Source organism: Trachemys scripta, chromosome 7 (assembly GCF_013100865.1).
Source record: "Trachemys scripta elegans isolate TJP31775 chromosome 7, CAS_Tse_1.0, whole genome shotgun sequence".
NCBI lineage: Eukaryota > Metazoa > Chordata > Testudines > Emydidae > Trachemys > Trachemys scripta.
Genome location: NC_048304.1, coordinates 96,995,221 through 97,022,681, shown reverse-complemented (window position 1 = coordinate 97,022,681; position 27,461 = coordinate 96,995,221). Strand labels below are relative to the sequence as shown.

The 27,461-nt window shown below is 52.4% G+C and overlaps 1 protein-coding gene and 1 long non-coding RNA gene across 11 annotated transcripts; both read left to right on the top strand.

Annotated features, from left to right (window-relative positions):
* The first annotated feature begins 702 nt into the window (after nucleotides 1–702).
* On the top strand, nucleotides 703–15,400 carry LOC117879741 (maestro heat-like repeat-containing protein family member 1). Of its 9 annotated transcripts, none has more exons than XM_034774990.1 (9): nucleotides 703–832; nucleotides 2,002–2,115; nucleotides 10,115–11,466; nucleotides 11,862–11,965; nucleotides 12,761–12,840; nucleotides 13,263–13,368; nucleotides 13,578–13,673; nucleotides 13,807–13,911; nucleotides 14,361–15,400. In XM_034774990.1, exons 3-9 carry the CDS (start codon nucleotides 11,250–11,252, stop codon nucleotides 14,586–14,588), a joined length of 936 nt encoding a protein of 311 aa, XP_034630881.1. In that variant the 5' UTR covers nucleotides 703–832; nucleotides 2,002–2,115; nucleotides 10,115–11,249; the 3' UTR covers nucleotides 14,589–15,400. The 9 variants fall into 9 exon arrangements, with proteins under 9 accessions (XP_034630881.1, XP_034630882.1, XP_034630883.1 ...); XM_034774991.1 differs by lacking the exon at nucleotides 703–832 and having other exon boundaries at nucleotides 10,115–10,274; nucleotides 10,955–11,466; XM_034774992.1 differs by lacking the exon at nucleotides 703–832 and having other exon boundaries at nucleotides 10,955–11,466.
* A 1,152-nt stretch (nucleotides 15,401–16,552) lies between these two features.
* LOC117879743 lies at nucleotides 16,553–21,122 on the top strand. Of its 2 annotated transcripts, XR_004646375.1 has the most exons (3): nucleotides 16,553–18,839; nucleotides 19,692–19,838; nucleotides 21,009–21,122. It is a non-coding gene; the product is annotated as an uncharacterized LOC117879743 (long non-coding RNA). The 2 variants fall into 2 exon arrangements; XR_004646374.1 differs by having other exon boundaries at nucleotides 16,553–19,838.
* The last annotated feature ends 6,339 nt before the right edge of the window (nucleotides 21,123–27,461 follow it).

Here is a 27,461-nt window from a genome sequence, read left to right as displayed (position 1 = left end):
CTGTCTGTCAGCTATCGTTCGCTTGGCAGCTTGAACTCCGATTTCTAACACAGCATTTTGCTCTGGCCTATTGTGGTTCTCATGTCCGGGGGCGCCTTGGCCCCTGGTATCAGGAACGGTGCTAAGGAAGCTGTTTTTCAAAGGTCCTTAAGTAGGGTTGTCAACTTTCTACTTGCACAAAACCAAACGCCCTTGACCCAACCCCTTTCATGCCCTTCCCCAAGGCCCCACCCCCACTCACTCCAGCCCAGCCCAGCTCCCTCAGTCGCTCGCTCTCACACCCTCACTCACTTTCACTGGGCTGGGGCTGGGGGTTGGAGTGCAGGGAGGGGTGAGGGCTCCGGTGGGGATGTGGGCTCTGGGATTGGGCTGGAGATTAGGGGTTTGGGGTGCCAGAGGGGGATCCGGGCTGGGGCAGAGGGTTGGGGTGCGGACTCTAGGAGGGAGTTTGGGTGCGGGAGGGGGCTCAGGCCTGGGGTAGGGAATTGGGGTGCAGGTGGAGGTGTGGGGTCTGGGAGGGATTAGGGTACAGGAGGGGGTTCCGACCTGGGACAGGGGGTTGGGGTGCCGGGTGTGAGGTCTGGGAGGGAATTTGGGTGTGGGAGGGGGTTCCGACCTGGGGCAGGGTTTCTGGGTGCGAGCTCCGGCCAGGCGGCGCTTACCTCAGCCAGCTCCTGGTCAATGGCACACCGGTGATAATGCAGGCTCCTGACCCCTGGTCTCCCTCCGCTGGCAGGCTCTGAGCAAGGCCTGCCCAGAGAACATGGATGACGAGCTCTCGATCCTGCTGACAGCACCCCCCAGCACAGACAAACTCCAGCACATCTTGGAGGTGAGCAGAATGGGGAGGGGCAGCAGGGGTTTTACCTTAGCCCTGGGGACTCCTAGAAAGAAGAGACTGGAAAATCCATGTTTCTATTGGATACTTCCGAGTATGCATTTGTGATATAAACTCACAGGGTGACCTTGGGGTAACTCACTTCCCCCTTACGGCATCAGTCTTCTCCACTATCAAATCTACACTGGGGAAGAAGGACAGAAGCCCCGACAATCACCTTCACCTCTGGGTGTCTGGTCCTGGGAGCCGAAACCAACTGGACTATCTGCCCCATCTCTTAAACTGCCCTGTCTTTCCCTCCTAGGGCCTTGTCCTTAGTGCTCAGCCTGGCCCCTTCCCAGCTTGTCCCTGACCTTTCAAGGACTCTCCAAGCCCCTCCCATGCCTGCTTCCCTTGGGGTCTCTCTCCTGGCTGAGCACAGGCTGCCCTTCTATCTCTCAGCAGGCCTGGGTCCTAGTCACAGGCTGCGTCTTGTCACGTGACCCCCACACTTATTCCCTTCACCCTAGGGAGCTGCATCACCTGGGCCAGGTGCAGTTGAGCTCCAACCCCTTTCCTGGCCATCTCAACCAGGGACAGGTTGAAACTGGAAACCTGTGGGTAACAGTAACTGGTTGCTCGCAAAGGTGCTGAAGACACAATGAAAGAGGAAATCCTTTGGCCTGGATTGAAATTATTCTTACTGAAAGTGAATGAGAGAAAATAGGTCCAGAGTTCTCTTCCTAGCAGCAGAAAATGTAGCGATTGATAGAGGTTCAGGTCAGAAAGGACCATTATGTGCATCTAGTCGCCCCTCCTGTATAACTCAGGGCTAGAATGTGACCAAGTGGTTCCTTCAGCCAACCATAGCATGGGACTGAGCCAGAGCATGTCTTTTGGAACGACGTCCACATGCAGGAGAGCCAGCTGGCTACCAGAAAATCTCTCTTCTGCAGTGACGTAGGGTTAAGGGACACGGGGGAAAAGACATGGAGGCTATGACTAAACTTAGAGCAGCAAGGCCAGGAAAACCAGGGTTAGGTCCCAGGCCTGGCTATCAGATCTGCTGTTTTCTATTCCTGGCTTTGGGACCATGAGCGAGTCTCTGCACCGCTGGGTGCCTCGATTTCCCCAGCTATCAAATGGAGCTAATCAAGGTTTTGTTTGTTCTCCCCATTTTACAGGGTGGGAAACCGAGACACAGTTGGGACCTGTCTACACTACAGGTCTGTCGTGCGTTTGTAATCTGCTGACCCCCACATGTTGTTCAGAGCCTATGGACAACACAGCTCCTAAAGGTACGTTTGTTCTGTACTTATCCCCTATGTACCAGCAGGGCTGGACAGCATTTCTCACTGTGATGTGGGGAGCAGGTCCTGGGTAGTAAGGGTCTGAAGAAGCTCTCAAGGACTAATTTTTAAAAATAATTGTTATCAATGAATTGGGAGAAAACATACAATCACTGCGGATAAGATTCGGGGGGTGACAAAATACAGGCAGAGTGGTAATTCCTGATGGGGAGAGGGCAGTGATACAGAGCGATCTGGCTCATTCAGCCAGCTGGACCCATTCAAAGAAAACAAGTTTGAGCAGAGCCCAATGCAAGGTCCTATGCGTGGCAACAAGGCACACCGGCCACACCTCTAGAATGGGGACGTGTATCCAGGAAAGCAGTGACTGTGAAATGGATTTAGGGGCCAGAGTGGAAAAGCCACTCAACATGAGCTCCCAGTGTGATGCTGTGGTGAACAGGGCTAAAGCCATCATTAGACGTAGGAGCAGAGCCGTGAGTAGGATAGGGAGGTGACACAGCAGCAGTGAGACTGCTATTGGAATACTGCCTCCAGTGTTGGTGTCCTCCTTTGAAAAAGATGGTCCTAGAAATTGGAGCTGGGCAGCAAAGAGCCACCAAATGTTCTGAGGGCTGGAGAAAAATGCCTTCTAGTGAGCTATTGAAAGAGCTCAACCTGTTTAGCTTATCAAAAGAAGATTGAAAGGTGACTTCACTGAAGTATTGAAGTGCCTTAATGGAGAGAAAATATTGGGTATTAAAGGGCTCTTTAATCGAGCAGAGAAAGGCAGAACAAGACCCAATGGCTGGAAGGTGAAAAGAGACAAATTCCTATGACAAATAAGGCACAAATATTCAACAGCGAGGATGATTGACCACAGGAAGAAGCTACCATGGAAAGTGGTGGATTCTCCATCTCTTGATGTCATTAATAAAGACTAGATGCCTTTCCGGAATGTGTTTGCCCCAAAAGTAGCTATTGTGGTAGACAGGAGGCCTGTGATATGTAGGGGGTTAGATTAGATGCTCTAACTGTCTCTTCTGCCCATAAAGTCTACTCATTTCTGAGAAACCGAGTGTAGCATTGGGAGCAGCTTGTGATGTTTTACTGTCTAGCCGGCTTGCTTCCTAGAATGAACACTCATTGAGCGGGGTGATCCACAGGGAGTAGCTCAAACCTCCAAAGTGTCTGCCCTGTGGCAGAACATTAGCACTGCAGGGGAGGGGTGGGTGTGGCAGTGACATCACAAAGGCCTTTTGCAGGACGTCAGCCTATTGGCCAAAGGTGTAGGGCAGGTGGTGACCTCACAGAGGGATGCTGACGTCAGCCAGGCAGGACAGGGGCGCAGGGCCAGGGAAACCTCAGAGACCCCTGTGGCTTTGCTTCAGCAAGTCTCCTTCTCGAGGTCTCTCTTTGAGGTCTGAGAGAGTATTAGGGGTCACGTACATGAGCACCAGGAGCAACCTCTTTTGAGTTTTCTCCTTTCTTTTTCCTGATTTCACTAGAAAACTGACGTCCCTGTTTAGAAGGTAAGAGCCTCTGAGAGATTTGGAACCTGTTCAGTCTGATGCATCTGGCGCCATCTGAATTTTAGGCATGGAAAACACTAGCTTAAGGTGGCCAAATTTTATTCCCCACCTGGGATTTTGTCCCTTAGAATCTCTGGGGACATTAAGGTTTGTCCTTTTTTTTTTACCTTTTCCTCCATCCCGCCCTCCTTTCTCTTCATCTCTTACTTCTTTTGTCTGTTCCCCTGTTCCCCTCCCACCACCAGGAGGGGTGTGTGTGTGTCATGGGCGGTGCTCTACAACTCCCATTGTGGGAGGTCCACCGAAAAATGTGGGGCTGAAATAGTGCTCAGACAGTGATCCCCAGCGGTGACCTGGGCCATCCTTTGGGCTCTCTGGTGAGAACCCTCATCCTCCCGCCCCTCGGTCTCTACCCTGATTGGCTGAGCAGGGCGTTATTGACAGGGAGGAGACTCAGGTCCCTGTTGTTTTCTTTTAAGACCAAGTAAATAGTCATAACCAGTCATATGTTCGACAAATTTTGCTGCTTCTCTGCAGTTCATTATTTTCTCTACCATTCCAATTCTCCTAAAATACTTGCTGAATAATTACTATGAACCCTTGCTGGTCTGGAACTCATTTGAGAGCACTTTATTCAGGTCATTCAATGTCTGAAATTCAAGATCCGATGGTTAGTTTGAAAATCAGGGCTCTTGGGTCCTATTCCCAACTCTGCCACGGACTGGCTGTGTGACCTAAGACAAGTCAATTCTCCTTTCTCAGCCTTAGCTTCTCCCTCTTTCAAGTAGGGATAACAATCCGCTCCTACCTACCTCCCGACAGGTGGAGGATGGGGATCTATTGGAGAGTGTCACTAGGAACAGTGCATAAGATGAGGTGTCCTATCATGTTTACTCAGATCAGATTAGGACATAATAGAATGGCTGAAATAGTCTATTTTATTTGTATTTTATTATGTTGCAATTGTTAAGAGCAGCAACTACTTAGTTCAGACTGAAACATCTTATCTAATTTTTGAGATCTAAGTGTCTCCTCTTTGTGTGCGACGAGACAAACACATACTCCTGTTCTTTTTGTGACACAGAAGATGCTTTTGTTTTGCAACAAAATATTTTTGCAAAGAATTTTCATGCCACTTGATATGATTTCAAGAAAGAAACTGGTTTAGTTTGAATGGGATTTTCGGACAGAAACGGTTTCAATGAAATTTCCCCACCATCTCGATTCCTGGGCTCTATCCCTGTCTTTGGGGGGTTTGCTGTCTGTTAGAACAGGAGTCTGATTTGGATAGGGATAGAGACCTCTTTAATGTTTTTAATGAAGTAAATACTAATGGGAATTGTGTGATCATGGGAGACTTTAACTTCCCAGATATAGACTGGAGGACAAGTGCTAGTAATATAATAGGGCTCAGATTTTCCTAGATGTGATAGCTGATGGATTCCTTCACCAAGTAGTTGAAGAACCAACAAGAGGGGATGCCATTTTAGATTTGGTGTGGGTAGTGAGGATCTCTTAGAAGAAATGGTTGTAGGGGACAGCCTTGGTTTGAGCGATCATGAGCTAATTCAGTTTAAACTAAATGGAAGGGTAAACAAAAATAGATCTGTGACTAGGGTTTTTGATTTCAAAAGGGCTAACTTTAAAAAATTAAGGAAATTAGATAGGGAAGTGGATTGGACTGAAGAACTTGTGGATCTAAAGGTGGAGAAGGCCTGGAATTACTTCAAGTCAAAGTTGCAGAAACTATCAGAAGCCTGCATCCCAAGAAAGGGGGGAAAATTCATAGGCAGGAGTTGTAGACCAAGTTGGATGAGCAAGCATCTCAGAGAGATGATTAAGAAAAAGCAGAAAGCCTACAAGGTGTGGAAGATGGGAGTGATCAGCAAGGAAAGCTACCTTACTGAGGTCAGAACATGTAGGGACAAAGTGAGAAAGGCCGAAAGCCATGTAGAGTTGGACCTTGCAAAGGGAATTCAAACCAATAGTAAAAGGTGTAAAAGGTTCTATAGCCATATAAATAAGAAGAAAACAAAGAAAGAAGTGGGACCGCTAAACACTGAGGATGGAGTGGAGGTTAAGGATAATCTAGGCATGGCCCAATATCTAAACAAATACTTTGCCTCAGTCTTTAAGAGGCTAATGAGGAGCTTAGAGATAATGGTAGGATGACAAATGGGAATGAGGATATGGAGGTAGATATTACCACATCTGAGTTAGAAGCCAAACTCGAACAGTTTAATGGGACTAAATCGGGGGTCCCAGATAATCTTCATCCAAGAATATTAAAGGAACTGGCATATGAAATTGCAAGCCCATTAGCAAAAAATGTTAATGAATCAGTAAACTCAGGGGTTGTTCCGTATGACTGGAGAATTGCTAACATAGTTCCTAGCTTTAAGAAAGGGGAAAAAAGTGATCCGGGTAACTACAGGCCTGTTAGTTTGACATCTGTAGTATGCAAGGTCTCAGAAAATGTTTTGAAGGAGAAAGTAGTTAAGGACATTGAGGTCAATGGTAATTGGGACAAAATACAACATGGCTTTACAAAAGGTAGAGCGTGCCAAACCAACCTGATCTCCTTCTTTGAGAAGGTCACAGATTTTTTAGACAAAGGAAACGCAGTGGATCTAATTTACCTCGATTTCAGTAAGGCATTTGATACGGTTCCACATGGGGAATTATTAGCTAAATTGGAAAAGATGAGGATCAATATGAAAATTGAAAGGTGGATAAGGAACTGGTTAAAGGGGAGACTACAACGGGTCGTACTGAAAGGTGAACTGTCAGGCTGGAGGGAGGTTACTAGTGGAGTTCTTATATTATGGGAACAAGTAAATAACTTTTCCTTATTCACTTTCTCCACATCACTCATGATTTCATATACCTCTATCATATCCCCCCATAGTCTCCTCTTTTCCAAGCTGAAAAGTCCTAGCCTCTTTAATCTCTCCTCATATGGGACCCCTTCCAAACCTCTAATCATTTTAATTGCCCTTCTCTGAACCTTTTCTAATGCCAGTATATCTTTTTTGAGATGAGGAGACCACATCTGTACACAGTATTCAAGATGTGGGTGTACCATGGATTTATATAAGGGCAATAAGATATTCTCCGTCTCATTCTCTATCCCCTTTTTAATGATTCCTAACATCCTGTTTGCTTTTTTGACTGCCGCTGCACACTGCGTGGAAGTCTTCAGAGAACTATCCACGATGACTCCAAGATCTTTTTCCTGATTCGTTGTAGCTAAATTAGCCCCCATCATATTGTATGTATAGTTGGGGTTATTTTTCCCAATGTGCATTACTTTACGTTGTCCACATTAAATTTCATTTGCCATTTTGTTGCCCAATCACTTAGTTTTGTGAGATCTTTTTGAAGTTCTTCACAGTCTGCTTTGGTCTTAACTATCTTGAGCAGTTTAGTATCATCTGCAAACTTTGCCACCTCACTTTTTACCCCTTTCTCCAGATCATTTATGAATAAGTTGAATAGCATTGGTCCTAGGACTGACCCTTGGGGAACACCACTAGTTACCCCTCTCCATTCTGAAAATTTACCATTTATTCCTACCCTTTGTTCCCTGTCTTTTAACCAGTTCTCAATCCATGAAAGGATCTTCCCTCTTATCCCATGACAACTTAATTTACATAAGACCCTTTGGTGAGGGACCTTGTCAAAGGCTTTCTGGAAATCTAAGTACACTATGTCCACTGGATCCCCCTTGTCCACATGTTTGTTGACCCCTTCAAAGAACTCTAATAGATTAGTAAGACACGATTTCCCTTTACCTAAACTATGTTGACTTTTGCCCAACAATTTATGTTCTTCTATGTGTCTGACAATTTTATTCTTTACAATTGTTTCAACTAATTTGCCCGGTACTGACATTAGACTTACTGGTCCGTAATTGCCGGGATCACCAATAGTGCCCTTTTTAAATATTGGCGTTACATTAGCTATCTTCCAGTCATGGATACAGAAGCTGATTTAAAGGACAAGTTACAAACCATAATTAGTAGTTCCGCAATTTCACATCTGAGTTCTTTCAGAACTCTTGGGTGAATGCCATCTGGTCCCAGTGACTTATCAGTTAATTCCAAAACCTCCTCTAGTAACACCGCAATCTGTGACAATTCATGAGATTTGTCACCTACAAATACTGGCTGAGGTTTGGGAATGGCTGGAAGGTGAAAAGAGACAAATTCCTATGACAAATAAGGCACAAATATTCAACAGCGAGGATGATTGACCACAGGAAGAAGCTACCAAGGAAAGTGGTGGATTCTCCGTCTCTTGATGTCATTTAATAAAGACTAGATGCCTTTCTGGAATGTGTTTACCCCAACAGTAGCTATTGTGGTAGACAGGAGGCCTGTGATATGCAGGGGGTCAGATTAGATGCTCTAACTGTCTCTTCTGCCCATAAAGTCTACTCATTTCTGAGAAACCGAGTGTAGTATTGGGAGCAGCTTGTGATGTTTTACTGTCTAGCCGGCTTGCTTCCTAGAATGAACACTCATTGAGCGGGGTGATCCACAGGGAGTAGCTCAAACCTCCAAAGTGTCTGGCCTGCGGCAGGACATTAGCACTGCAGGGGAGGGGTGGGTGTGGCAGTGACATCACAAAGGCCTTTTGCAGGACCTCAGCCTATTGGCCAAAGGTGCTGGGGAGGTGGTGACCTCACAGAGAGATGCTGACATCAGCCAGGCAGGACAGGGGCGCAGGGCCAGGGAAACCTCAGAGTCCCCTGTAGCTTTGCTTCAGCAAGTCTCCTTCTCGAGGTCTCTCTTTGAGGACTGAGAGAGTATTAGGGGTCACGTACGTGAGCGCCAGGAGGAACCTCTTTTGAGTTTTCTCCTTTCTTTTTCCTGATTTTACTAGAAAACAGACGTCCCTGTTTAGAAGGTAAGAGCCTCCGAGAGGTTTGGAACCTGTTCAGTCTGATGCATCTGGCGCCAGCTGAATTCTAGGCATGGAAAACACTAGCTTAAGGTGGTCGAATTTTATTCCCCACCTGGGATTTTGTCCCTTAGAATCACTGGGGACATTAGGGTTTGTCCTTTTTGTTTTACCTTTTCCTCCATCCCTCCCTCCTTTCTCTTCATCTCTTACGTCTTCTGTCCTTTCCTCTGTTCCCCTCCCACCACCAGGAGGACTCTGTGTGTGTGTCGTGGGGGGTGCTCTGCAGTGGGAACAGGGACAATTCTCCAACTTTGGGCAGTCGAGAGCCTGGGTGAGATAAGGGGCGTTAAAGCCCTTTGTGAAGGAGAAAGGGGAGTTTCACGGTGTTGAGCACCAAGGAATTCTAAACTTTGCTAAAACATCTAGTCTGCAGAAACCAGAAATGGTCGGGGCCACATTGTAACCATTGTCTTTTTTAAAGCCCATTGAGGGATGTGAGTCCCACCCTTTTAGGTATCTGGGGTGCTGGGAGAAGAGAAGAGGTGCCTGTCTCCATTTTATGGCCTCAACAAACTAAGTGCTGTGCCCCAGTTCTCGTCAGAGATCCCTGAAAAAGAACGTCTTCCCATCCATTAACATACCTGGAAAGATACTGGAACTCCTTATTAAACAATCAGTTTGTCAGCACCTACAGGACAATTTGGTTCTTAGGACTAGTGAGCATGGACTTGTCAAGAACAAATCATTCCAAACCAATCCTAGCTCCTTCTTTGGCAGGGTTACGGGCCTAGTGGAGGTGGGTAAACAGTAGATGTGATCCATCTTGGTGTTAATAAGGACATTCTCACAAACAAACTAGGGAGATGTGGTCTAGATGCAATTAGTATAATATGTGTGCACAGATGGTTGCAAGCCCGTACTCCAACAGCCCAGAACCAAACACTCCTCCTCCTGGGCAGTGTGCTCTGACCTCTAATGGTCAGATGCTGCTTAGCACTGTCAGAGCAGCTTTTGCTGGGGGATTCTCCCAGCACTTTCCAATAGTGGGAAAGTATGAAATCCCCATTTGACTGCTGGGGACAGAGCCTAGAGCGGGGAGCAACTTACCCAAAGTCCCACAGGTCAATAGGAAACCAGCAATGGAACCCAGGAGTCCTGACTCCCAGTTCCCTGCTCCAGTCACTCCAGCGGAGCACACTCCCTCTCAAAGCAGGGGGACCGGACATGAAGGCCTGGTTGTAATTGCCAGCTATGGGAGGGAGTGTGCAGCAGTGGTTAGTGAAGGGGCCTGGAAATAAGGACTGCTGGGTCCCATCCCTGGCTCTGACACTTGGTGTGACCCTGAGCCAGTAGCTTCCCCACCCCAGGCCTGTTTCCCATCAGTAGGGTTGGGGTAGCAGCCCCTACAGACCAGGGGGGTTGGGAGGCTCCAGGAAGGTGTGTAAAGTGCCGGGATGTCAGGATCCCGGAGGTGCTGTCACCCCCGCATTAGGCCAGTGTTCTGCACCCCCTGCTGCTGGCCGAGTTTCTCTGTCCCTTGGCAATAAGACAGACTCTTGTTTTCACAGCCAGTCGATCGCCCAGTGCTATCCCCCTGCCTGCTGGCTGGGCAGGGTAACTCCTCAGGTCACCACCACCCTCTCCAGCCTGCCTTGGCTTTGGGGAGTGAGGAGGAGGGCGAGGGACGATACTGAACATCCTCCATCCATCGCTCCGTCAGCAGAGCAAGTGAGTGGCATTAGGGTTCCCCGTTGGCGTCCCCTGTCTGTCTGGGGAGAGGCAGAAAGAGGGGGAAAGAATCTCTCCCAAAGGAGATTGGATTTGCAAACCGCCCCCAGGAGCCCCTCGCTCTCAGACCGGGGAGGGGCTTCTCCAGAGCCGTCTCCAGTGTGTTTGGAAAGGTCCCAGCAATGGGGCTCCCAACCCTTCCCTTGTGGGAGACCGTTCCCCAGGCTGAGCGTCTCTGAGCTGGGCCAGACCCTGTGAGCTGCTGAGCATGGAAATCAATGGGAAAGGCAGGGGTCCTGGCCTTGCTCTGCCTCGGGACTTTGACGTGGGGAATGGTTTCCCAGGAGAAGTCCGGACTCCTGGGTTCTGTTCCTTCTCTAGCCTGGGGGGGAGTGTGGCCTGGGACGGCAGGAGGGAGCTGCTTGTCCAAAGTGACTGAACCCAGTGATGGAAAAGGAGGAGACTCCCCGGGCATTGCAGCCCCAGGGGTGACGAGGGGGAACGCTGGGAGCAGATCATGCAATGAACTCCTGCCAGTGCGTGTAGATTGCATTACATGCACCCCTGTGGGGGAGGAGGAGCTGCTCTGGCTGGGGCAGGGATGGGGAGGGACCAAACAGGCTGGTTAGTGAGAGGCTGCCTTGACCCCAGACTCACGCCCGCTCCCCGCTCGGTTCCAGGATGGCCAGGCTCCTGAGGATGTTCAGGAAGAAGGCTCTGCAGGTGGCCCCAGAGCCTGAGGGAAGCAGCTGCCATCTTCCCCAGGAGCAGAGCGGCTCCTCCGTCCCCACTGGCGGGGAAGGAGCTCCCGGCCAGGCCAGGAGGTGGAAGTGCCCAGCCTTCTGGCGGAGAAAACCCGCTCCCAGCGCAGGCGCCGAGGTGGGAGAGGCCAGGTCGAAATGGAGCTGGGCCAGGCTGCGGCTGGGCAGGCAGGACCCAGCGCAGGAGGGGAGCCGGGCAGGGTGACTCTGGGGCATGTTGTGTGGGCAGCAGCGGCCCCAGGAGCCCAGCCCTGATTCCCAGCAGGAGGCATCGCCCTGCCCGGTCACTGAGGACCTTCCAGCCTCCCCAGGGCAGGAGGTGGAGGATCCCTGTCCCACCACCAGCAGCTCGGCCCGCTCCCCATGGGACAGCAGCAGTGCCTGGGACTCGGGCAGCAGCGAGGCCGATGGGCGCCGCAGCTTTGTTCCAGGTGAGGAGTCAGGCTGGGCTCAGGGAGAGGTGAGGGCGGGGCTGTGAACACCCTGGGCCCAGGCCCTCGATCAGTGCTATGGGGGCGGGTCCCCAGCCCAGGGGTCTGGCCTGAGCCACATGAACCCCACTGACACTAGATGCTGCCACTTTGGTCCTTGGTGCTCCAGTTGGGGGGAGGCACCTCTCAGGGAGTCCAGGACAGTCTGGGGGGGTCTCTTTGCTATGGGCTCCTGAAGGAGTTGGGGGCTGAAGGCATCACTGAGAGGGGGGAGTGTGGGGCCCGATCTGCCCTGGGTCCCGGTGGTGGGAAGGGGACACATTGCCCCACCGTGCCCCTGTCCTTCCCCCGAGTGGCAGCAGGCGTCACCCTGTCCCCTTCTCTCCCTGGTGCAGGGACTGCCAGGGACTCAGGGGACGAGGAGGAGGAATGGGTGGACGTGGCCACAGAGGAGGCTGCTCTCAATAACAGCCGAGAGCAGCTCCAAGGCGGAGAAAAGGTACAAACGTACCCCAGCTGTGCTGGAACCGAGACTGTCCTGCCCCTTCCCAGCACCTGACCCCCTGCAGAGGGTCTTGTCCCTGATGATCCACCAGCCCTAATGGGGACCTTTCTCCTCCATGATCTGGGACCCCAGAGGTGGGGGTGTCTGTCACACACCAGCCGGGTCTCCTCCCCCCACAGGCACTGTCCCAGTTCCTGACCCTGCTTGTGGTGGAGTGGTGGGTGATTTGGACAATGGGCGGGTCCCCACTATCCCCCATTCAGGCCTGAGTCCTGCAGCTGCTGTGTGGGGGCAGGGAGGTCCCTGGCTAACTGGCTCTCTCTCCCCTAACCCCACTCCTGGTGGGTGCAGGAGGAGGCCCAGCAGCTCGTGTTCCTGCACGCCATCCACCCCGCGTCTCGCTGCACAGCAGAGAGGGCAGGACACACTGGAGCCGCACTGCTGCAAGGCGGCTGTGGCGGAGAGGATTGTGGTGAGCGAGACACGGTGCCCAGCAGCTGGAGGAAAGACAGAGACCTGGGAGGGGCAGGGGTCTCCCCAGGCCAATGGATGGGGGATGGCTGGTGCTGGAGGGGCAGCAGAGGGCAGGGATTGCTGGGGCTGAAGACTGGGGAGAAGAGACGGGAGAAACTCGGAGAGTGGTCACTATTGGGCAGGAATCGGAGGAGCGGGGGGCAGGTGGGGGGATCCTGCTGGCTGTGTGGGGCCCTGGCTGTGTAATCTCCTCACTGAGAAGTGTCAGTGTGGCCCGAATCTCACACGCTCCTTTGTCTCCTTTGGGTCTCACAGGAGCTCATTGAGGAGCTGCCTGATAACTCTCCACCCGGCGCCGTCCTCGCTAACTCCCTGATTGCTGTGGGCAACCTCAGGTACCGAGACCCTCCGGCCCGGTTCCCCTAACCCCAGTGCTGCTCAGGCCCAGGGCTGGGAGTCACTGCCCCTCCCACTCCCAGGTCACCGCCCAAGGGTGGCTCCTCTGGCAGAGGTGCGGGGAAGGTTCACTCTCTCCTGGCTGGGCTGTTCTTTTCACTCCAGTAACATTGCAACGGCTTTGGGGAGAGGCTCACACCCAGGATCAGATACAGGAGGGGCAGCAGGGTCCAGGGAACAGGTGCTATTCCTGCCCTGCCACTGTCTGTCTGAGAAACCTTGGCCTTGTCATTCCCTGGCTCGGTGCCTCAGTTTCCCTTCTTGCCAGCCTGTGCCTATTTCCCTGCAGTTTCACCTGCGTGTTGGTGCCAGTCCCATCCCCGCACTGCACAGTCTAATACCGGCTCCTCTCTCTTGCCAGCACCATGACACCTGCCCTGGAGCCAGAGCTGGAGACCCACCTCCTCCGAGCTGCCCTGCACGCCGTCTTCACCCTGGGCATGGAGAAGGACACCACCCAAGTGCAGGTAGATCATGCTAAAGTCATGGATTGAAGAGCCAGCTGTCATCCTGCCATGAGTCCTTGCTAATTGCCTGCAGTGGGATGTGAAGGAGAGAGGCCAGGATATGTGTTTGGGGGTCTCACCAGTGCTTCCCAGAGACCCCACTTCCCATCCTGTGGCAAGTTTAGCCCCAGTTTCCCTAACTCTGACCCATGGCTCTCCCTTGCTTTCAGGATCTGCCTAGGGTCTTGCCAGACCTCCTGGACGCCATGCTGGGGAACCTGCTGGCAGAGTCCCCAGACACCGACAGGCTCCAGTACATCTTGGAGGTGAGCCCGATGAGAGGGGTGGGGGCAATTTTACCTTCACTCTTAGATCCATTTTCCAGTCTGTCCTCCTAGCCGGGCCCCCAGTGGGCATCCTTGGTCAGGGCAGTCAGTGCAATGCCTCCTTTCCCCACAGCACATTAACTACTGGATCGTGTCCAGGGTGCCGCGAGAGAGAGCCAGGGCCGTTAAGAGCAGCACGGCCCTGCTCAGATTCACCATCACCCTCCCTGAGTTTGACGTAAGTGACCTCTGACCCCAGCTTCCTGACTCCAGGGGTAGGTGATCTGGCTCTGACGGGCTGTAGGATCTGCTGCTGCAGGGGCTGTGGGTTAGGAGTGTTCCTCTTGGGGAGGCAGAGTCAGAGCAGAGAGTGAGCCTGGCTTGAGTCAAGTTCTTCTTGTCCTAGTTAAGTGGTGACTCTGGGCTTTTAAGGGGACTGTGCTCCAGGTTCATGCCTCCCTGTCATCCTGGAGCAGCTGGGGAAGCAAGTCCTCATGGAGGGCCCTGCCCACAGCCCTGTGCTCCAGGCTTCCTTGGGGGCAGAGGAAATTAAGGGTCTGGCTCTAGCTCCTATCCTCTAGCATCTCCTGCAGAGGGGCTGAGGGGAAGGAGAGTCCTGGCCCGGGGGGGACTGGGAGCTGACAGGAAAATGCTGATGGAGTCCCCTCTCCCTCTCCCGTCCATTAGAACTCAGCGGAATTCCCCAGGATGGGTCACCACATGGCACAGCTGGCTCTGTCCGTCAGTGACCCAGCCAAGGACATCAGCCGGCAGGCCAGGGAGGGGGTTTACCGGCTCTACCAGCTGCTGCTGCACCAGAGGGGTAAGGAACCCAGCTGGGAAATGGCACCCGCTAGAAGAGTGAGACTGGGACCCCAGCCAATTTCTCTCAGACTGACCCCGGCTGGAGGATGAGTCTCTCTATCTCTTTCTGTGTTCCACACCACGCCCTGCAATTCTGTTGGGCCGGGCACGCAGCGAGGACTCTGCCCACTGTGCAGCCACCAATGGGATTGGAAGGACACAAGCCCTGCAACCAGAAGGACAAATGTGTGTGTGTCTCTCTCCCTGTCACCTACTCCCTCCTGGGGGAAACCCAGCAGCTGATGGGGGACAAGGTGAGCAGCTGCATTAGACTCAGGAGATTGGGGCGGGGCCCAGGCCTCATTCCCATCCTGTGGCCATTCGCTGGCCTGGCACAAGGAGCCTGGTGGGGAATGAAAGGGAGAGCAGGTGCTCCTGGGAAGGGAGATGAATTCACCTCCATGAGCAGGAGCGAGCCAGCTTGTCCCCGGAGCAGCTCCACCCAGCTCTTTAGCCAGGCTAATTAATGACAAGCTTTGCCTCATCCCAGACTTATGTTCTTAGGACAGGGTGCTATCGCTCTTGGGAAGGGCAGGAGAGTCCCCCAAGTGCCCTCTGCGAGACTCTCCTGTCCCACAGGGCCGCACCCAATTCCTAGTGGTCTGGTGTCTGTGTCACCCGAGCCACCACCCAGAGTTGCTCCCATCACTGGCAGCCTGGGAGGCCAAGGACTGACGGGTGATGGCGTCTGACCAGGCAGGGCTGAGGCACATGGGCAGGGGACGCTTGTCCTGCTGCTGGCAAGGCTGGACCCGTTCTGGAGAGAACAGGAGGATTCAGTCAGCAGTAGGGTTACCATGTCTAATAAATAAAAAAAGAGGACCCTCCACGGGCCCTGGCCCCGCCCATTTCCCCACCCCTAGCCCCGCCCCAACTCCGCCCCTTCCCTGCCCTAACTCAGCCCCCTCCTCCCTCCCACTCCCAGCCATGGGGAAAGGGCTGCCCCAGCGCTACCGGCTTCACGGTTTGCCGGGCAGCCCCCAGACCCTGCGCCCCCGGCCGGCGCTTCCCCAGCGCAGCTGGAGCCCGGGAAGGGAAGTGCCTGGCCCGTGGCTCGGGGTCCGGAGGCAGGGGGGGCTGCCCGAAGCCAGTAGCGCTGGCTCGGGCAGCTCGGCTCTTAAAGTCTGAGAGGGGAGGAGCGGAGCAGCTCAGCTGGAGCCCGGGAAGGGAAGTGCCTGGCCGGCGGCTGGGGGTCCGGAGGCAGGGGGGGCTGCCCGAAGCCGGTAGCGCTGGCTCGGGCAGCTCGGCTCTTAAAGTCTGAGAGGGGAGGAGCGGAGCAGAGCAGCCGCGGGAGGGGAAGTGCCCGGCCGGCATTTTCCCGGACATGTTTGGCTTTTCGGCAATTCCCCCCGGACGGGCGTTTGATTGCCGAAAAGCAGGACATGTCCGGGAAAAACCGGACGTATGGTAACCCTAGTCAGCAGGGGCTGCCGATCCGTCCCATTCACCAGGGCTGCCATCCTGCGGCTTCAGCATTAGTGGCTGGGGTGACTTGGGGAAAGGTCTCAACCTCCCCACATCCCACTTCACTGCTGCCAGAATCCCTCCTGCCCCCCCCCCTATACAGTCCCCTCCCTACCCAACCTGGGTGGGGCTGGAGGAGAGGGGTCTGAGAACTTGAGCTGTGGATTGGAGGTGGAACAGCTGTCAGGGGCACTGAGGGGGAAGTGGCAGGAGCTCCCCGTACAAGGAGGGGGGTTGCCACTGGAGGTCACTAGGAAGGACAACAAGACTCCATCCTGGGGGTCAGGAGGGGGAATCCATCCCTCAGAGGTGGGCAGGGGCTGGGTGGAAATGCTGCTGGTTCCAGGGGCCGTTAATCCCCCCTGATTCCTCGGAGGCGTCTGAGTCTCAGACAGGTTCTCGTTCCCTTGCAGCAGGAGGACGTCACGGCCAATGTGATGCGCCAGCTCCGTATCATGCGGCACTTGCGCCAGGTGCCCGAGGCGCTGCAGGGCCTGTGCCTCTGAGGCCACCAGCAACTCCCGCTCCCTGCTGCAGGTACTGCTCTGGCTCTCTGTAAATGGGGAGCTAGTGGAAGGGGAAATGGAGCCCCCTGGCACTCACAGAAAGCTGATTACAGAATGAGCCCGAACTGAGAGGCACCATATCCGCCCCCCTAAAGAGCCAGACTTCAGTGGTGATACAGCCCAGCTGGGGTAGCAACAGGATTGAGAACGAGGTAGGAAGTTCAGAGCAGCAAGGAAAGCCTGGAGGGGAACTTGAGAAGAGAGGTTGGAAAAGTGCAGCAAAGAGAAAGGTGCAGACCTAGCTGTTGGGTCCAGGGCCCTGAGCTGCTATCAATGTCAGGGTGGGACTGGGTTCCCCTACCGGCCCCAGAGGAGGCGGCGTACACGCACCTGGAGAGGGTTCCCAAGCCCAGCAAGGGGGCTACAGGCTGAGCAAGTGCCCCAGCGATGGCAGAAGGACTTCTGTCTGTGGAAAGACCTCTTTGGACTTTTAGTGTGAGGCAAGCTGGGCCCCAGAAGGGTGGACTAAAGGTGGTGACCTGGCCGGAGTTACCAGGCAGAGAAACTGCCGTGGTGCTGGAGCGACCATGGATGGGGGACGCTAGCCCAGCGAGAGGGCTGTGATGCCATGCCTGGCCGCCGGGGGGCACCTAACGATGAGTAGATTCATTTATGATTGGCATAGTTGGCAGGATTGAGTTCCCCCTGTGATCCGTGAGGGAAGTCTTGGTTGCTGAAGGAATCATAGAATATCAGGGTTGGAAGGGACCTCCGGAGGTCATCTAGTCCAACCCCCTGCTCAAAGCAGGACCAATCCCCAGACAGTTTTTTGCCCTGATCCCTAAATGGCCCCCTCAAGGATTGAGCTCACAACCCCGGGTTTAGCAGGCCAATGCTCAAACCACTGAGCTATCCCTCCCCCAAGCAGGTGTATCAAGGGACCAAGCTGGTCGCTGGATTTCCCACTTCAGTTCCAGGGACTGGCTAAGCAGCCAAAGCAGATCTAGGGGTTTCTCCAGCAGCTCCTAGAAAACCAACAGACGCAGAAGGAAGTGCAGGTGGAGCTACAGACGCAGCAGCAGCAATACCTGTGAGAGATCCTGCAAAGGGAAATCAACCCAGGGTCTGCTATGCCCATGGACAAAAAGAGCAGAGAAGGAGAGCATGCCTGGGCTGTGCTGAGAAGGTTAGCCCAGGGAGAAGGGCATGAGAAAGTGTACAAGCGTGGCCTAATGCCAAGATGGGAGCAAGAGTTCTTTGTTTTGGGGGCAGAGAAGCAGGCCATATCAAAAGACACGGCCTGCTTAGGAAATTGCTGAGTGGCTGAACGAGGGGCCAGGGCCCTAAGAAGTTAGAAAGAAAGGAGAAGGTGTCCTCTGACACAAACCCCCATGAGGCAGGCAAGGTGGAGGTGGCTGGGGTGGCCATGGACCTTGCAGACCCTCCACCAACACACCCTGTCGGGTGCTGCAGGGAGATGAAGGACGAAATGATTGGCCCAGAGATGAAGCAGACTGGAGGAGGGACAAACACAAGGGTGGAGCAGTCCATGGTGGGTTCTCAGACCCTGACCGAAAAGGTTTTGGCATATGCAGCGGCAGTAGCAAAAAGGCAACAGAAGACGCTAAAGGCTTCAGAAGAGGCTCTGCAAGCAGCTGTTCATGAGACTGAGTGGCTGCAGGAAGAGCGTCGGGATACTGCAGAAGAGAAGGTTTGCCCCGAGCGAGCTGGCAGTGGAGCTGCAGACACTGCGCACAGGCTGTACAAGCGCGCAGCCGGTGACAGCGATGAGATGAGGAGGGATGAAGCTTGGAGAAGAATAGAACTTGCCCCCGCGTGGGCCAGGTTCTAAGGAGGAGGGTATATAACGGGGGGCTTGGCCTGTGGGCTATAAAGCCTGGAGCTAGGCCAAATGGATTACAGAGTGAGCTCCAGCTGAGGGGAAACCAGGGGAAACCGCAACAAAGGTACAGGAGCAGGCCTAGCTGTTCGGTACAGGGCCTTGGGGCAGAACCTAGAATCCAGGGTAGGACTGGTTCTCCCACGGTCTCTAAGGAAGGGGATGTACAGGGCCATAGAAAGGGCTACCAAGGCCAGCAAGGGCAGGCCGAGCCAAAGTCAGGCTGAGGAAAAGCCCCCAAGGGACAGAGGATCTTGTTTCAGTTAAAGACATTTTTTGACTTTTCGTTTGGGATGAGCGCGACCCAGGAAGGAGTGGACTAAAAGATGGTCGCCTGGCCGAAGGGCTGAGTTCCCAGCCAAAAACCTGCTGGCGGGCGTGCTAGCCCAAGAAATCTGTGACCCCAGGCCTTGAAGGAAGGGGCACCTATCGGTGAGTGAACTCTGTTACAAGCCTGCTTCCATTGTGGAAACAGCCTGGTATTGGAGAGTGGTGGGGATGGCCTGTGGGCGAGGATGGCTGGAGGGGTCATACAGGAGGGGCAGCAGCGTCCAGTGAGGAGATCAGGGAACGGGTTGTTTGCAGTCCTGCCACTGAGCGGTAACGTGATCCTGGCCAGGTCACTCTCCCACCTGGTGCCTCACTTTCTCTATCTTTGAAATGGGGATCATCCCGACCCACATTAAGAAAGGGTTTGATCCTCTGCTCTTGCTTCCCAAATCCCTGCCCTCCTTGCCCCACACAGGCCTCTGCCCTGTTGCTCAAACTCCCATGCACATGTTAGTGCCTGTGTCACCCCCGCAACTGCAAGGTCTCATGTACAGTCTCCTGCCAGCAAACTGAAGCTGCCACTAGATCCAGAATAGGAATCGCAGTTCCTGTGCGCTGCCCTGAATGGAGTCTAGACCCTGGGCATGGGGAAGGCCAACGCTCACATCCAGGTAGATCATCAACCTACTCCTCTGTCCCAGGAGCAGGAAGGCCTCTGGTTCGTGCTCCCTTCGGTAGCTGGAGCTGCTGAGTTGGGAGTGTGGTGGGCAGAGATGGGAACAGGCCATAGGATGAATCAAGTGTCAGGGGGAGACTCCCTGTGTGTGGGAGATGATGTTGCCCCTCTGTGGGGAATCCCTTCCTTGCAGATGCTGGGCTTTGGGTGCTGGACTCTGCCAGGAAGCCCAGCTCCCATCCCTAGCAGCTTGGCTGTTCCCTACACTGCTGTGCACCAGGCCCTCTGCAGAGAGCTGCTCTGGGCAAGGACTACAGAGCCTGCTGTCATCCTGGCAGGTGTCACCCCAGGTTCCATAATCCTGACCCCTGGTCTCCCTCCGCTGGCAGGCTCTGAGCAAGGCCTGCCCAGAGAACATGGATGACGAGCTCTCGATCCTGCTGACAGCACCCCCCAGCACAGACAAACTCCAGCACATCTTGGAGGTGAGCAGAATGGGGAGGGGCAGCAGGGGTTTTACCTTAGCCCTGGGGACTCCTAGAAAGAAGAGACTGGAAAATCCATGTTTCTATTGGATCCTTCCGAGTATGCATTCGTGATATAAACTCACTGGGTGACCTTGGGGTAACTCACTTCCCCCTTACGGCATCAGTCTTCTCCACTATCAAATCTACACTGGGGAAGAAGGACAGAAGCCCCGACAATCACCTTCACCTCTGGGTGTCTGGTCCTGGGAGCCGAAACCAACTGGACTATCTGCCCCATCTCCTAAACTGCCCTGTCTTTCCCTCCTAGGGCCTTGTCCTTAGTGCTCAGCCTGGCCCCTTCCCAGCTTGTCCCTGACCTTTAAAGGACTCTCCAAGCCCCTCCCATGCCTGCTTCCCTTGGGGTCTCTCTCCTGGCTGAGCACAGGCTGCCCTTCTATCTCTCAGCAGGCCTGGGTCCTAGTCACAGGCTGCGTCTTGTCACGTGACCCCCACACTTATTCCCTTCACCCTAGGGAGCTGCATCACCTGGGCCAGGTGCAGTTGAGCTCCAACCCCTTTCCTGGCCATCTCACCCTGGGACAGGTTGAAACTGGTAACCTGTGGGTAACAGTAACTGGTTGCTCGCAAAGGTGCTGAAGACACAATGGAAGAGGAAATCCTTTGGCCTGGATTGAAATTATTCCGACTGAAAGTGAATGAGAGAAAATAGGTCCAGAGTTCTCTTCCTAGCAGCAGAAAATGTAGCGATTGATAGAGGTTCAGGTCAGAAAGGACCATTATGTGCATCTAGTCGCCCCTCCTGTATAACTCAGGGCCTAGAATGTGACCAAGTGGTTCCTTCAGCCAACCATAGCATGGGACTGAGCCAGAGCACGTCTTTTGGAACGACATCCACATGCAGGAGAGCCAGCTGGCTACCAGAAAATCTCTCTTCTGCAGTGACGTGGGGTTAAGGGACACGGGGGAAAAGACATGGAGGCTGTGACTAAACTTAGAGCAGCAAGGCCAGGAAAACCAGGGTTAGGTCCCAGGCCTGGCTATCAGATCTGCTGTTTTCTATTCCTGGCTTTGGGACCATGAGCGAGTCTCTGCACCGCTGGGTGCCTCGGTTTCCCCAGCTATCAAATGGAGCTAATCAAGGTTTTGTTTGTTCTCCCCATTTTACAGGGTGGGAAACCGAGACACAGTTGGGACCTGTCTACACTACAGGTCTGTCGTGCGTTTGTAATCTGCTGACCCCCACATGTTGTTCAGAGCCTATGGACAACACAGCTCCTAAAGGTACGTTTGTTCTGTGCTTATCCCCTATGTACCAGCAGGGCTGGACAGCATTTCTCACTGTGATGTGGGGAGCAGGTCCTGGGTACTAAGGGTCTGAAGAAGCTCTCAAGGACTAATTTTTTAAAATAATTGTTATCAATGAATTGGGAGAAAACATACAATCACTGCGGATAAGATTGGGGGGTGACAAAATACAGGCAGAGTGGTAATTCCTGATGGGGAGAGGGCAGTGATACAGAGCGATCTGGCTCATTCGGCCAGCTGGACCCATTCAAAGAAAACAAGTTTGAGCAGAGCCCAATGCAAGGTCCTATACGTGGCAACAAGGCACGCCGGCCACACCTCCAGAATGGGGACGTGGATCCAGGAAAGCAGTGACTCTGAAAAGGATTTAGGGGCCAGAGTGGAGAAGCCACTCAACATGAGCTCCCAGTGTGATGCTGTGGTGAACAGGGCTAAAGCCATCATTAGACGTAGGAGCAGAGCCGTGAGTAGGATAGGGAGGTGACACAGCAGCAGTGAGACTGCTATTGGAATACTGCCTCCAGTCTTGGTGTCCTCCTTTGAAAAAGATGGTCCTAGAAATTGGAGCTGGGGCAGCAAAGAGCCACCAAATGTTCTGAGGGCTGGAGAAAAATGCCTTCTAGTGAGCTATTGAAAGAGCTCAACCTGTTTAGCTTATCAAAAGAAGATTGAAAGGTGACTTCACTGAAGTGTTGAAATGCCTTAATGGAGAGAAAATATTGGGTATTAAAGGGCTCTTTAATCGAGCAGAGAAAGGCAGAACAAGACCCAATGGCTGGAAGGTGAAAAGAGACAAATTCCTATGACAAATAAGGCACAAATATTCAACAGCGAGGATGATTGACCACAGGAAGAAGCTACCATGGAAAGTGGTGGATTCTCCATCTCTTGATGTCATTTAATAAAGACTAGATGCCTTTCCGGAATGTGTTTGCCCCAAAAGTAGCTATTGTGGTAGACAGGAGGCCTGTGATATGCAGGGGGTCAGATTAGATGCTCTAACGGTCTCTGCTGCCCATAAAGTCTACTCATTTCTGAGAAACCGAGTGTAGCATTGGGAGCAGCCTCTGCTTATTAAACAATCAGTTTGTCAGCACCTGCAGGACAATTTGGTTCTTAGGACTAGTGAGCATGGACTTGTCAAGAACAAATCATTCCAGACCAATCCTAGCTCCTTCTTTGGCAGGGTTAGGGGCCTAGTGGAGGTGGGTAAACAGTAGATGTGATCTATCTTGGTGTTAATAAGGCTTTTGACACAGTCCCATAGGACATTCTCACAAGCAAACAGATGCTGCTTAGCACTGTCAGAGCAGCTTTTGCTGGGGGATTCTCCCAGCACTTTCCAATAGTGGGAAAGTATGAAATCCCCATTTGACTGCTGGGGACAGAGCCTAGAGGGGGCAGCAACTTACCCCAAGTCCCACAGGTCAATAGGAAACCAGCAATGGAACCCAGGAGTCCTGACTCCCAGTTCCCTGCTCCAATCACTCCAGCGGAGCACACTCCCTCTCAAAGCAGGGGGACCGGACATGAGGGCCTGGTTGTAATTGCCAGCTGTGGGAGGGAGTGTGCAGCAGTGGTTAGTGAAGGGGCCTGGAAATAAGGACTGCTGGGTCTATTGGAGAGTGTCACTAGGAGCAGTGCATAAGATGAGGTGTCCTATCATGTTTACTCAGATCAGATTAGGACATAATAGAATGGCTGAAATAGTTTATTTTATTTGTATTGTATTATTTTGCAATTGTTAAGAGCAGCAACTACTTAGCTCAGACTGAAGCATCTTATCTAATTTTTGAGATCTAAGTGTCTCCTCTTTGAGTGCGACGAGACAATTTAACACATTGTGACAAAGAATTTTCATTGCCACTTGTTATGATTTCAAGAAACAAACTGGTTTAGTTTGAATAGGATTTTCGGTCAGAAACGGTTTCAATGAAATTTCCCCACCATCTCGATTCCTGGGCTCTATCTCTGCCTTTCGGGGGGGGGGGGGGGTTCTTTCTTTTCGAAAAAGAGCCTGATTTGGATAGGGATAGAGACCAGGAATCGAGAGGGTGAGAAATTTCATTGAAACCGTTTCTGACCAAAAATCCTATTCAAACTAAACCAGTTTGTTTCTTGAAATCATAACAAGTGGCAATGAAAATTCTTTGTCACAATGTGTTAAATTGTCTCGTCGCACTCAAAGAGGAGACACTTAGATCTCAAAAATTAGATAAGATGCTTCAGTCTGAGCTAAGTAGTTGCTGCTCTTAACAATTGCAAAATAATACAATACAAATAAAATAAACTATTTCAGCCATTCTATTATGTCCTAATCTGATCTGAGTAAACATGATAGGACACCTCATCCTTATTTCCAGGCCCTTTCACTAACCACTGCTGCACACTCCCTCCCACAGCTGGCAATTACAACCAGGCCCTCATGTCCAGTCCCCCTGCTTTGAGAGGGAGTGTGCTCCACTGGAGTGATTGGAGCAGGGAACTGGGAGTCAGGACTCCTGGGTTCCATTGCTGGTTTCCTATTGACCTGTGGGACTTGGGGTAAGTTGCTGCCCCCTCTAGGCTCTGTCCCCAGCAGTCAAATGGGTATTTCATACTTTCCCACTATTGGAAAGTGCTGGGAGAATCCCCCAGCAAAAGCTGCTCTGACAGTGCTAAGCAGCATCTGTTTGCTTGTGAGAATGTCCTATGGGACTGTGTCAAAAGCCTTATTAACACCAAGATAGATCACATCTACTGTTTACCCACATCCACTAGGCCCCTAACCCTGCCAAAGAAGGAGCTAGGATTGGTCTGGAATGATTTGTTCTTGACAAGTCCATGCTCACTAGTCCTAAGAACCAAATTGTCCTGCAGGTGCTGACAAACTGATTGTTTAATAAGCAGAGGCTGCTCCCAATGCTACACTCGGTTTCTCAGAAATGAGTAGACTTTATGGTCAGCAGAGACCGTTAGAGCATCTAATCTGACCCCCTGCATATCACAGGCCTCCTGTCTACCACAATAGCTACATTGGGGGCAAACACATTTCGGAAAGGCATCTAGTCTTTATTAAATGACATCAAGAGATGGAGAATCCACCACTTTCCATGGTAGCTTCTTCCTGTGGTCAATCATCCTCGCTGTTGAATATTTGTGCCTTATTTGTCATAGGAATTTGTCTCTTTTCACCTTCCAGCCATTGGGTCTTGTTCTGCCTTTCTCTGCTCGATTAAAGAGCCCTTTAATACCCAATATATTCTCTCCATTAAGGCACTTCAACACTTCAGTGAAGTCACCTTTCAATCTTCTTTTGATAAGCTAAACAGGTTGAGCTCTTTCAATAGCTCACTAGAAGGCATTTTTCTCCAGCCCTCAGAACATTTGGTGGCTCTTTGCTGCCCCAGCTCCAATTTCTAGGACCATCTTTTTCAAAGGAGGACACCAACACTGGAGGCAGTATTCCAATAGCAGTCTCACTGCTGCTGTGTCACCTCCCTATCCTACTCACGGCTCTGCTCCTTCGTCTAATGATGGCTTTAGCCCTGTTCACCACAGCATCACACTGGGAGCTCATGTTGAGTAGCTTCTCCACTCTGGCCCCTAAATCTATTTCAGAGTCACTGCTTTCCTGGATACACATCCCCATTCTGGAGGTGTGGCCGGCGTGCCTTGTGGCTACGTATAGGACCTTGCATTGGGCTCTGCTCAAACTTGTTTTCTTTGAATGGGTCCAGCTGGCTGAATGAGCCAGATCGCTCTGTATCACTGCCCTCTCCCCATCAGGAATTACCACTCTGCCTGTATTTTGTCACCCCCTGAATCTTATCCTCAGTGATTGTATGTTTTCTCCCAATTCATTGATAACAATTATTTTAAAAAATTAGTCCTTGAGAGCTTCTTCAGACCCTTAGTACCCAGGACCTGCTCCCCACAGCATAGTGAAAAAGGCTGTCCAGCCCTGCTGGTACATACCGGATAAGCACAGAACAAACACACTTTAGGAGCTGTGTTGTCCATAGGCTCTGAACAACATGTGGGGGTCAGCAGCTTACAAATGCACGACAGACCTGTAGTGTAGACAGGTCCCAACTGTGTCTCAGTTTCCCACCCTGCTCTAAGTTTAATCACAGCCTCCATGTCTTTTCCGCCATGTCCCTTAACCCCACGTCACTGCAGAAGAGAGATTTTCTGGTAGCCAGCTGTCTCTCCTGCATGTGGATGTCGTTCCAAAAGACGTGCTCTGGCTCAGTCCCATGCTATGGTTGGCTGAAGGAACCACTTGGTCACATTCTAGGCCCTGAGTTATACAGGAGGGGCGACTAGATGCACATAATGGTCCTTTCTGACCTGAACCTCTATCAATCGCTACATTTTCTGCTGCTAGGAAGAGAACTTTGAACCTATTTTCTCTCATTCACTTTCAGTCAAAATAATTTCAATCCAGGCCAAAGGATTTCCTCTTCCATTGTGTCTTCAGCACCTTTGCTAGCAACCAGTTACTGTTACCCACAGGTTTCCAGTTTCAACCTGTCCCAGGGTGAGATGGCCAGGAAAGGGGTTGGAGCTCAACTGCACCTGGCCCAGGTGATGCAGCTCCCTAGGGTGAAGGGAATAAGTGTGGGGGTCACGTGACAAGACGCAGCCTGTGACTAGGACCCAGGCCTGCTGAGAGATAGAAGGGCAGCCTGTGCTCAGCCAGGAGAGAGACCCCAAGGGAAGCAGGCATGGGAGGGGCTTGGATAGTCCTTTAAAGGTCAGGGACAAGCTGGAAAGGGGCCAGGCTGAGCACTAAGGACAAGGCCCTAGGAGGGAAAGACAGGGCAGTTTAGGAGATGGGGCAGATAGTCCAGTTGGTTTCGGCTCCCAGGACCAGACACCCAGAGGTGAAGGTGATTGTCGGGGCTTCTGTCCTTCTTCCCCAGTGTAGATTTGATAGTGGAGAAGACTGATGCCGTAAGGGGGAAGTGAGTTACCCCAAGGTCACCCTGTGAGTTTATATCACGAATGCATAGTCGGAAGGATCCAATAGAAACATGGATTTTCCAGTCTCTTCTTTCTAGGAGTCCCCAGGGCTAAGGTAAAACCCCTGCGGCCCCTCCCCATTCTGCTCACCTCCAAGATGTGCTGGAGTTTGTCTGTGCTGGGGGGTGCTGTCAGCAGGATTGAGAGCTCGTCATCCATGTTCTCTGGGCAGGCCTTGCTCAGAGCCTGCCAGCGGAGGGAGACCAGGGGTCAGGATTATGGAACCTGTTGTGACACCTGCCAGGATGACAGCAGGCCCTGTAGTCCTTGCCCAAAGCAGCTCTCTGCAGAGAGCCTGGTGCACAGCAGTGTAGGGAACAGCCAAGCTGCTAGGGATGGGAGCTGGGCTTCCTGGCAGAGTCCAGCACCCAAAGCCCAGCATCTGCAAGGAAGGGATTCCCCACAGAGGGGCAACATCACTGCGATTCCTATTCTGGATCTAGTGGCAGCTTCAGTTTGCTGGCAGGAGACTGTACATGAGACCTTGTAGTTGCGGAGGTGACACAGGCACTAACATGTGCATGGGAGTTTGAGCAACAGGGCAGAGGCCTGTGTGGGGCAAGGAGGGCAGGGATTTGGGAAGCAAGAGCAGAGGATCAAACCCTTTCTTAATGTGGCCCTTCGGCCAGGCGACCATCTTTTAGTCCACTCCTTCCTGGGTCGCGCTCATCCCAAACGAAAAGACAAAAAATGTCTTTAACTGAAACAAGATCCTCTGTCCCTTGGGGGCTTTTCCTCAGCCTGACTTTGGCTCGGCCTGCCCTTGCTGGCCTTGGTAGCCCTTCCTATGGCCCTGTACATCCCCTTCCTTAGAGACCGTGGGAGAACCAGTCCTACCCTGGATTCTAGGTTCTGCCCCAAGGCCCTGTACCGACAGCTAGGCCTGCTCCTGTACCTTTGTTGCGGTTTCCCCTGGTTTCCCCTCAGCTGGAGCTCACTCTGTAATCCATTTGGCCTAGCTCCAGGCTTTATAGCCCACAGGCCAAGCCCCCCGTTATATACCCTCCTCCTTAGAACCTGGCCCACGCGGGGGCAAGTTCTATTCTTCTCCAAGCTTCATCCCTCGTCATCTCATCGCTGTCACCGGCTGCGCGCTTGTACAGCCTGTGCGCAGTGTCTGCAGCTCCACTGCCAGCTCGCTCGGGGCAAACCTTCTCTTCTGCAGTATCCCGACGCTCTTCCTGCAGCCACTCAGTCTCATGAACAGCTGCTTGCAGAGCCTGTTCTGAAGCCTTTAGCGTCTTCTGTTGCCTTTTTGCTACTGCCGCTGCATATGCCAAAACCTTTCCGGTCAGGGTCTGAGAACCC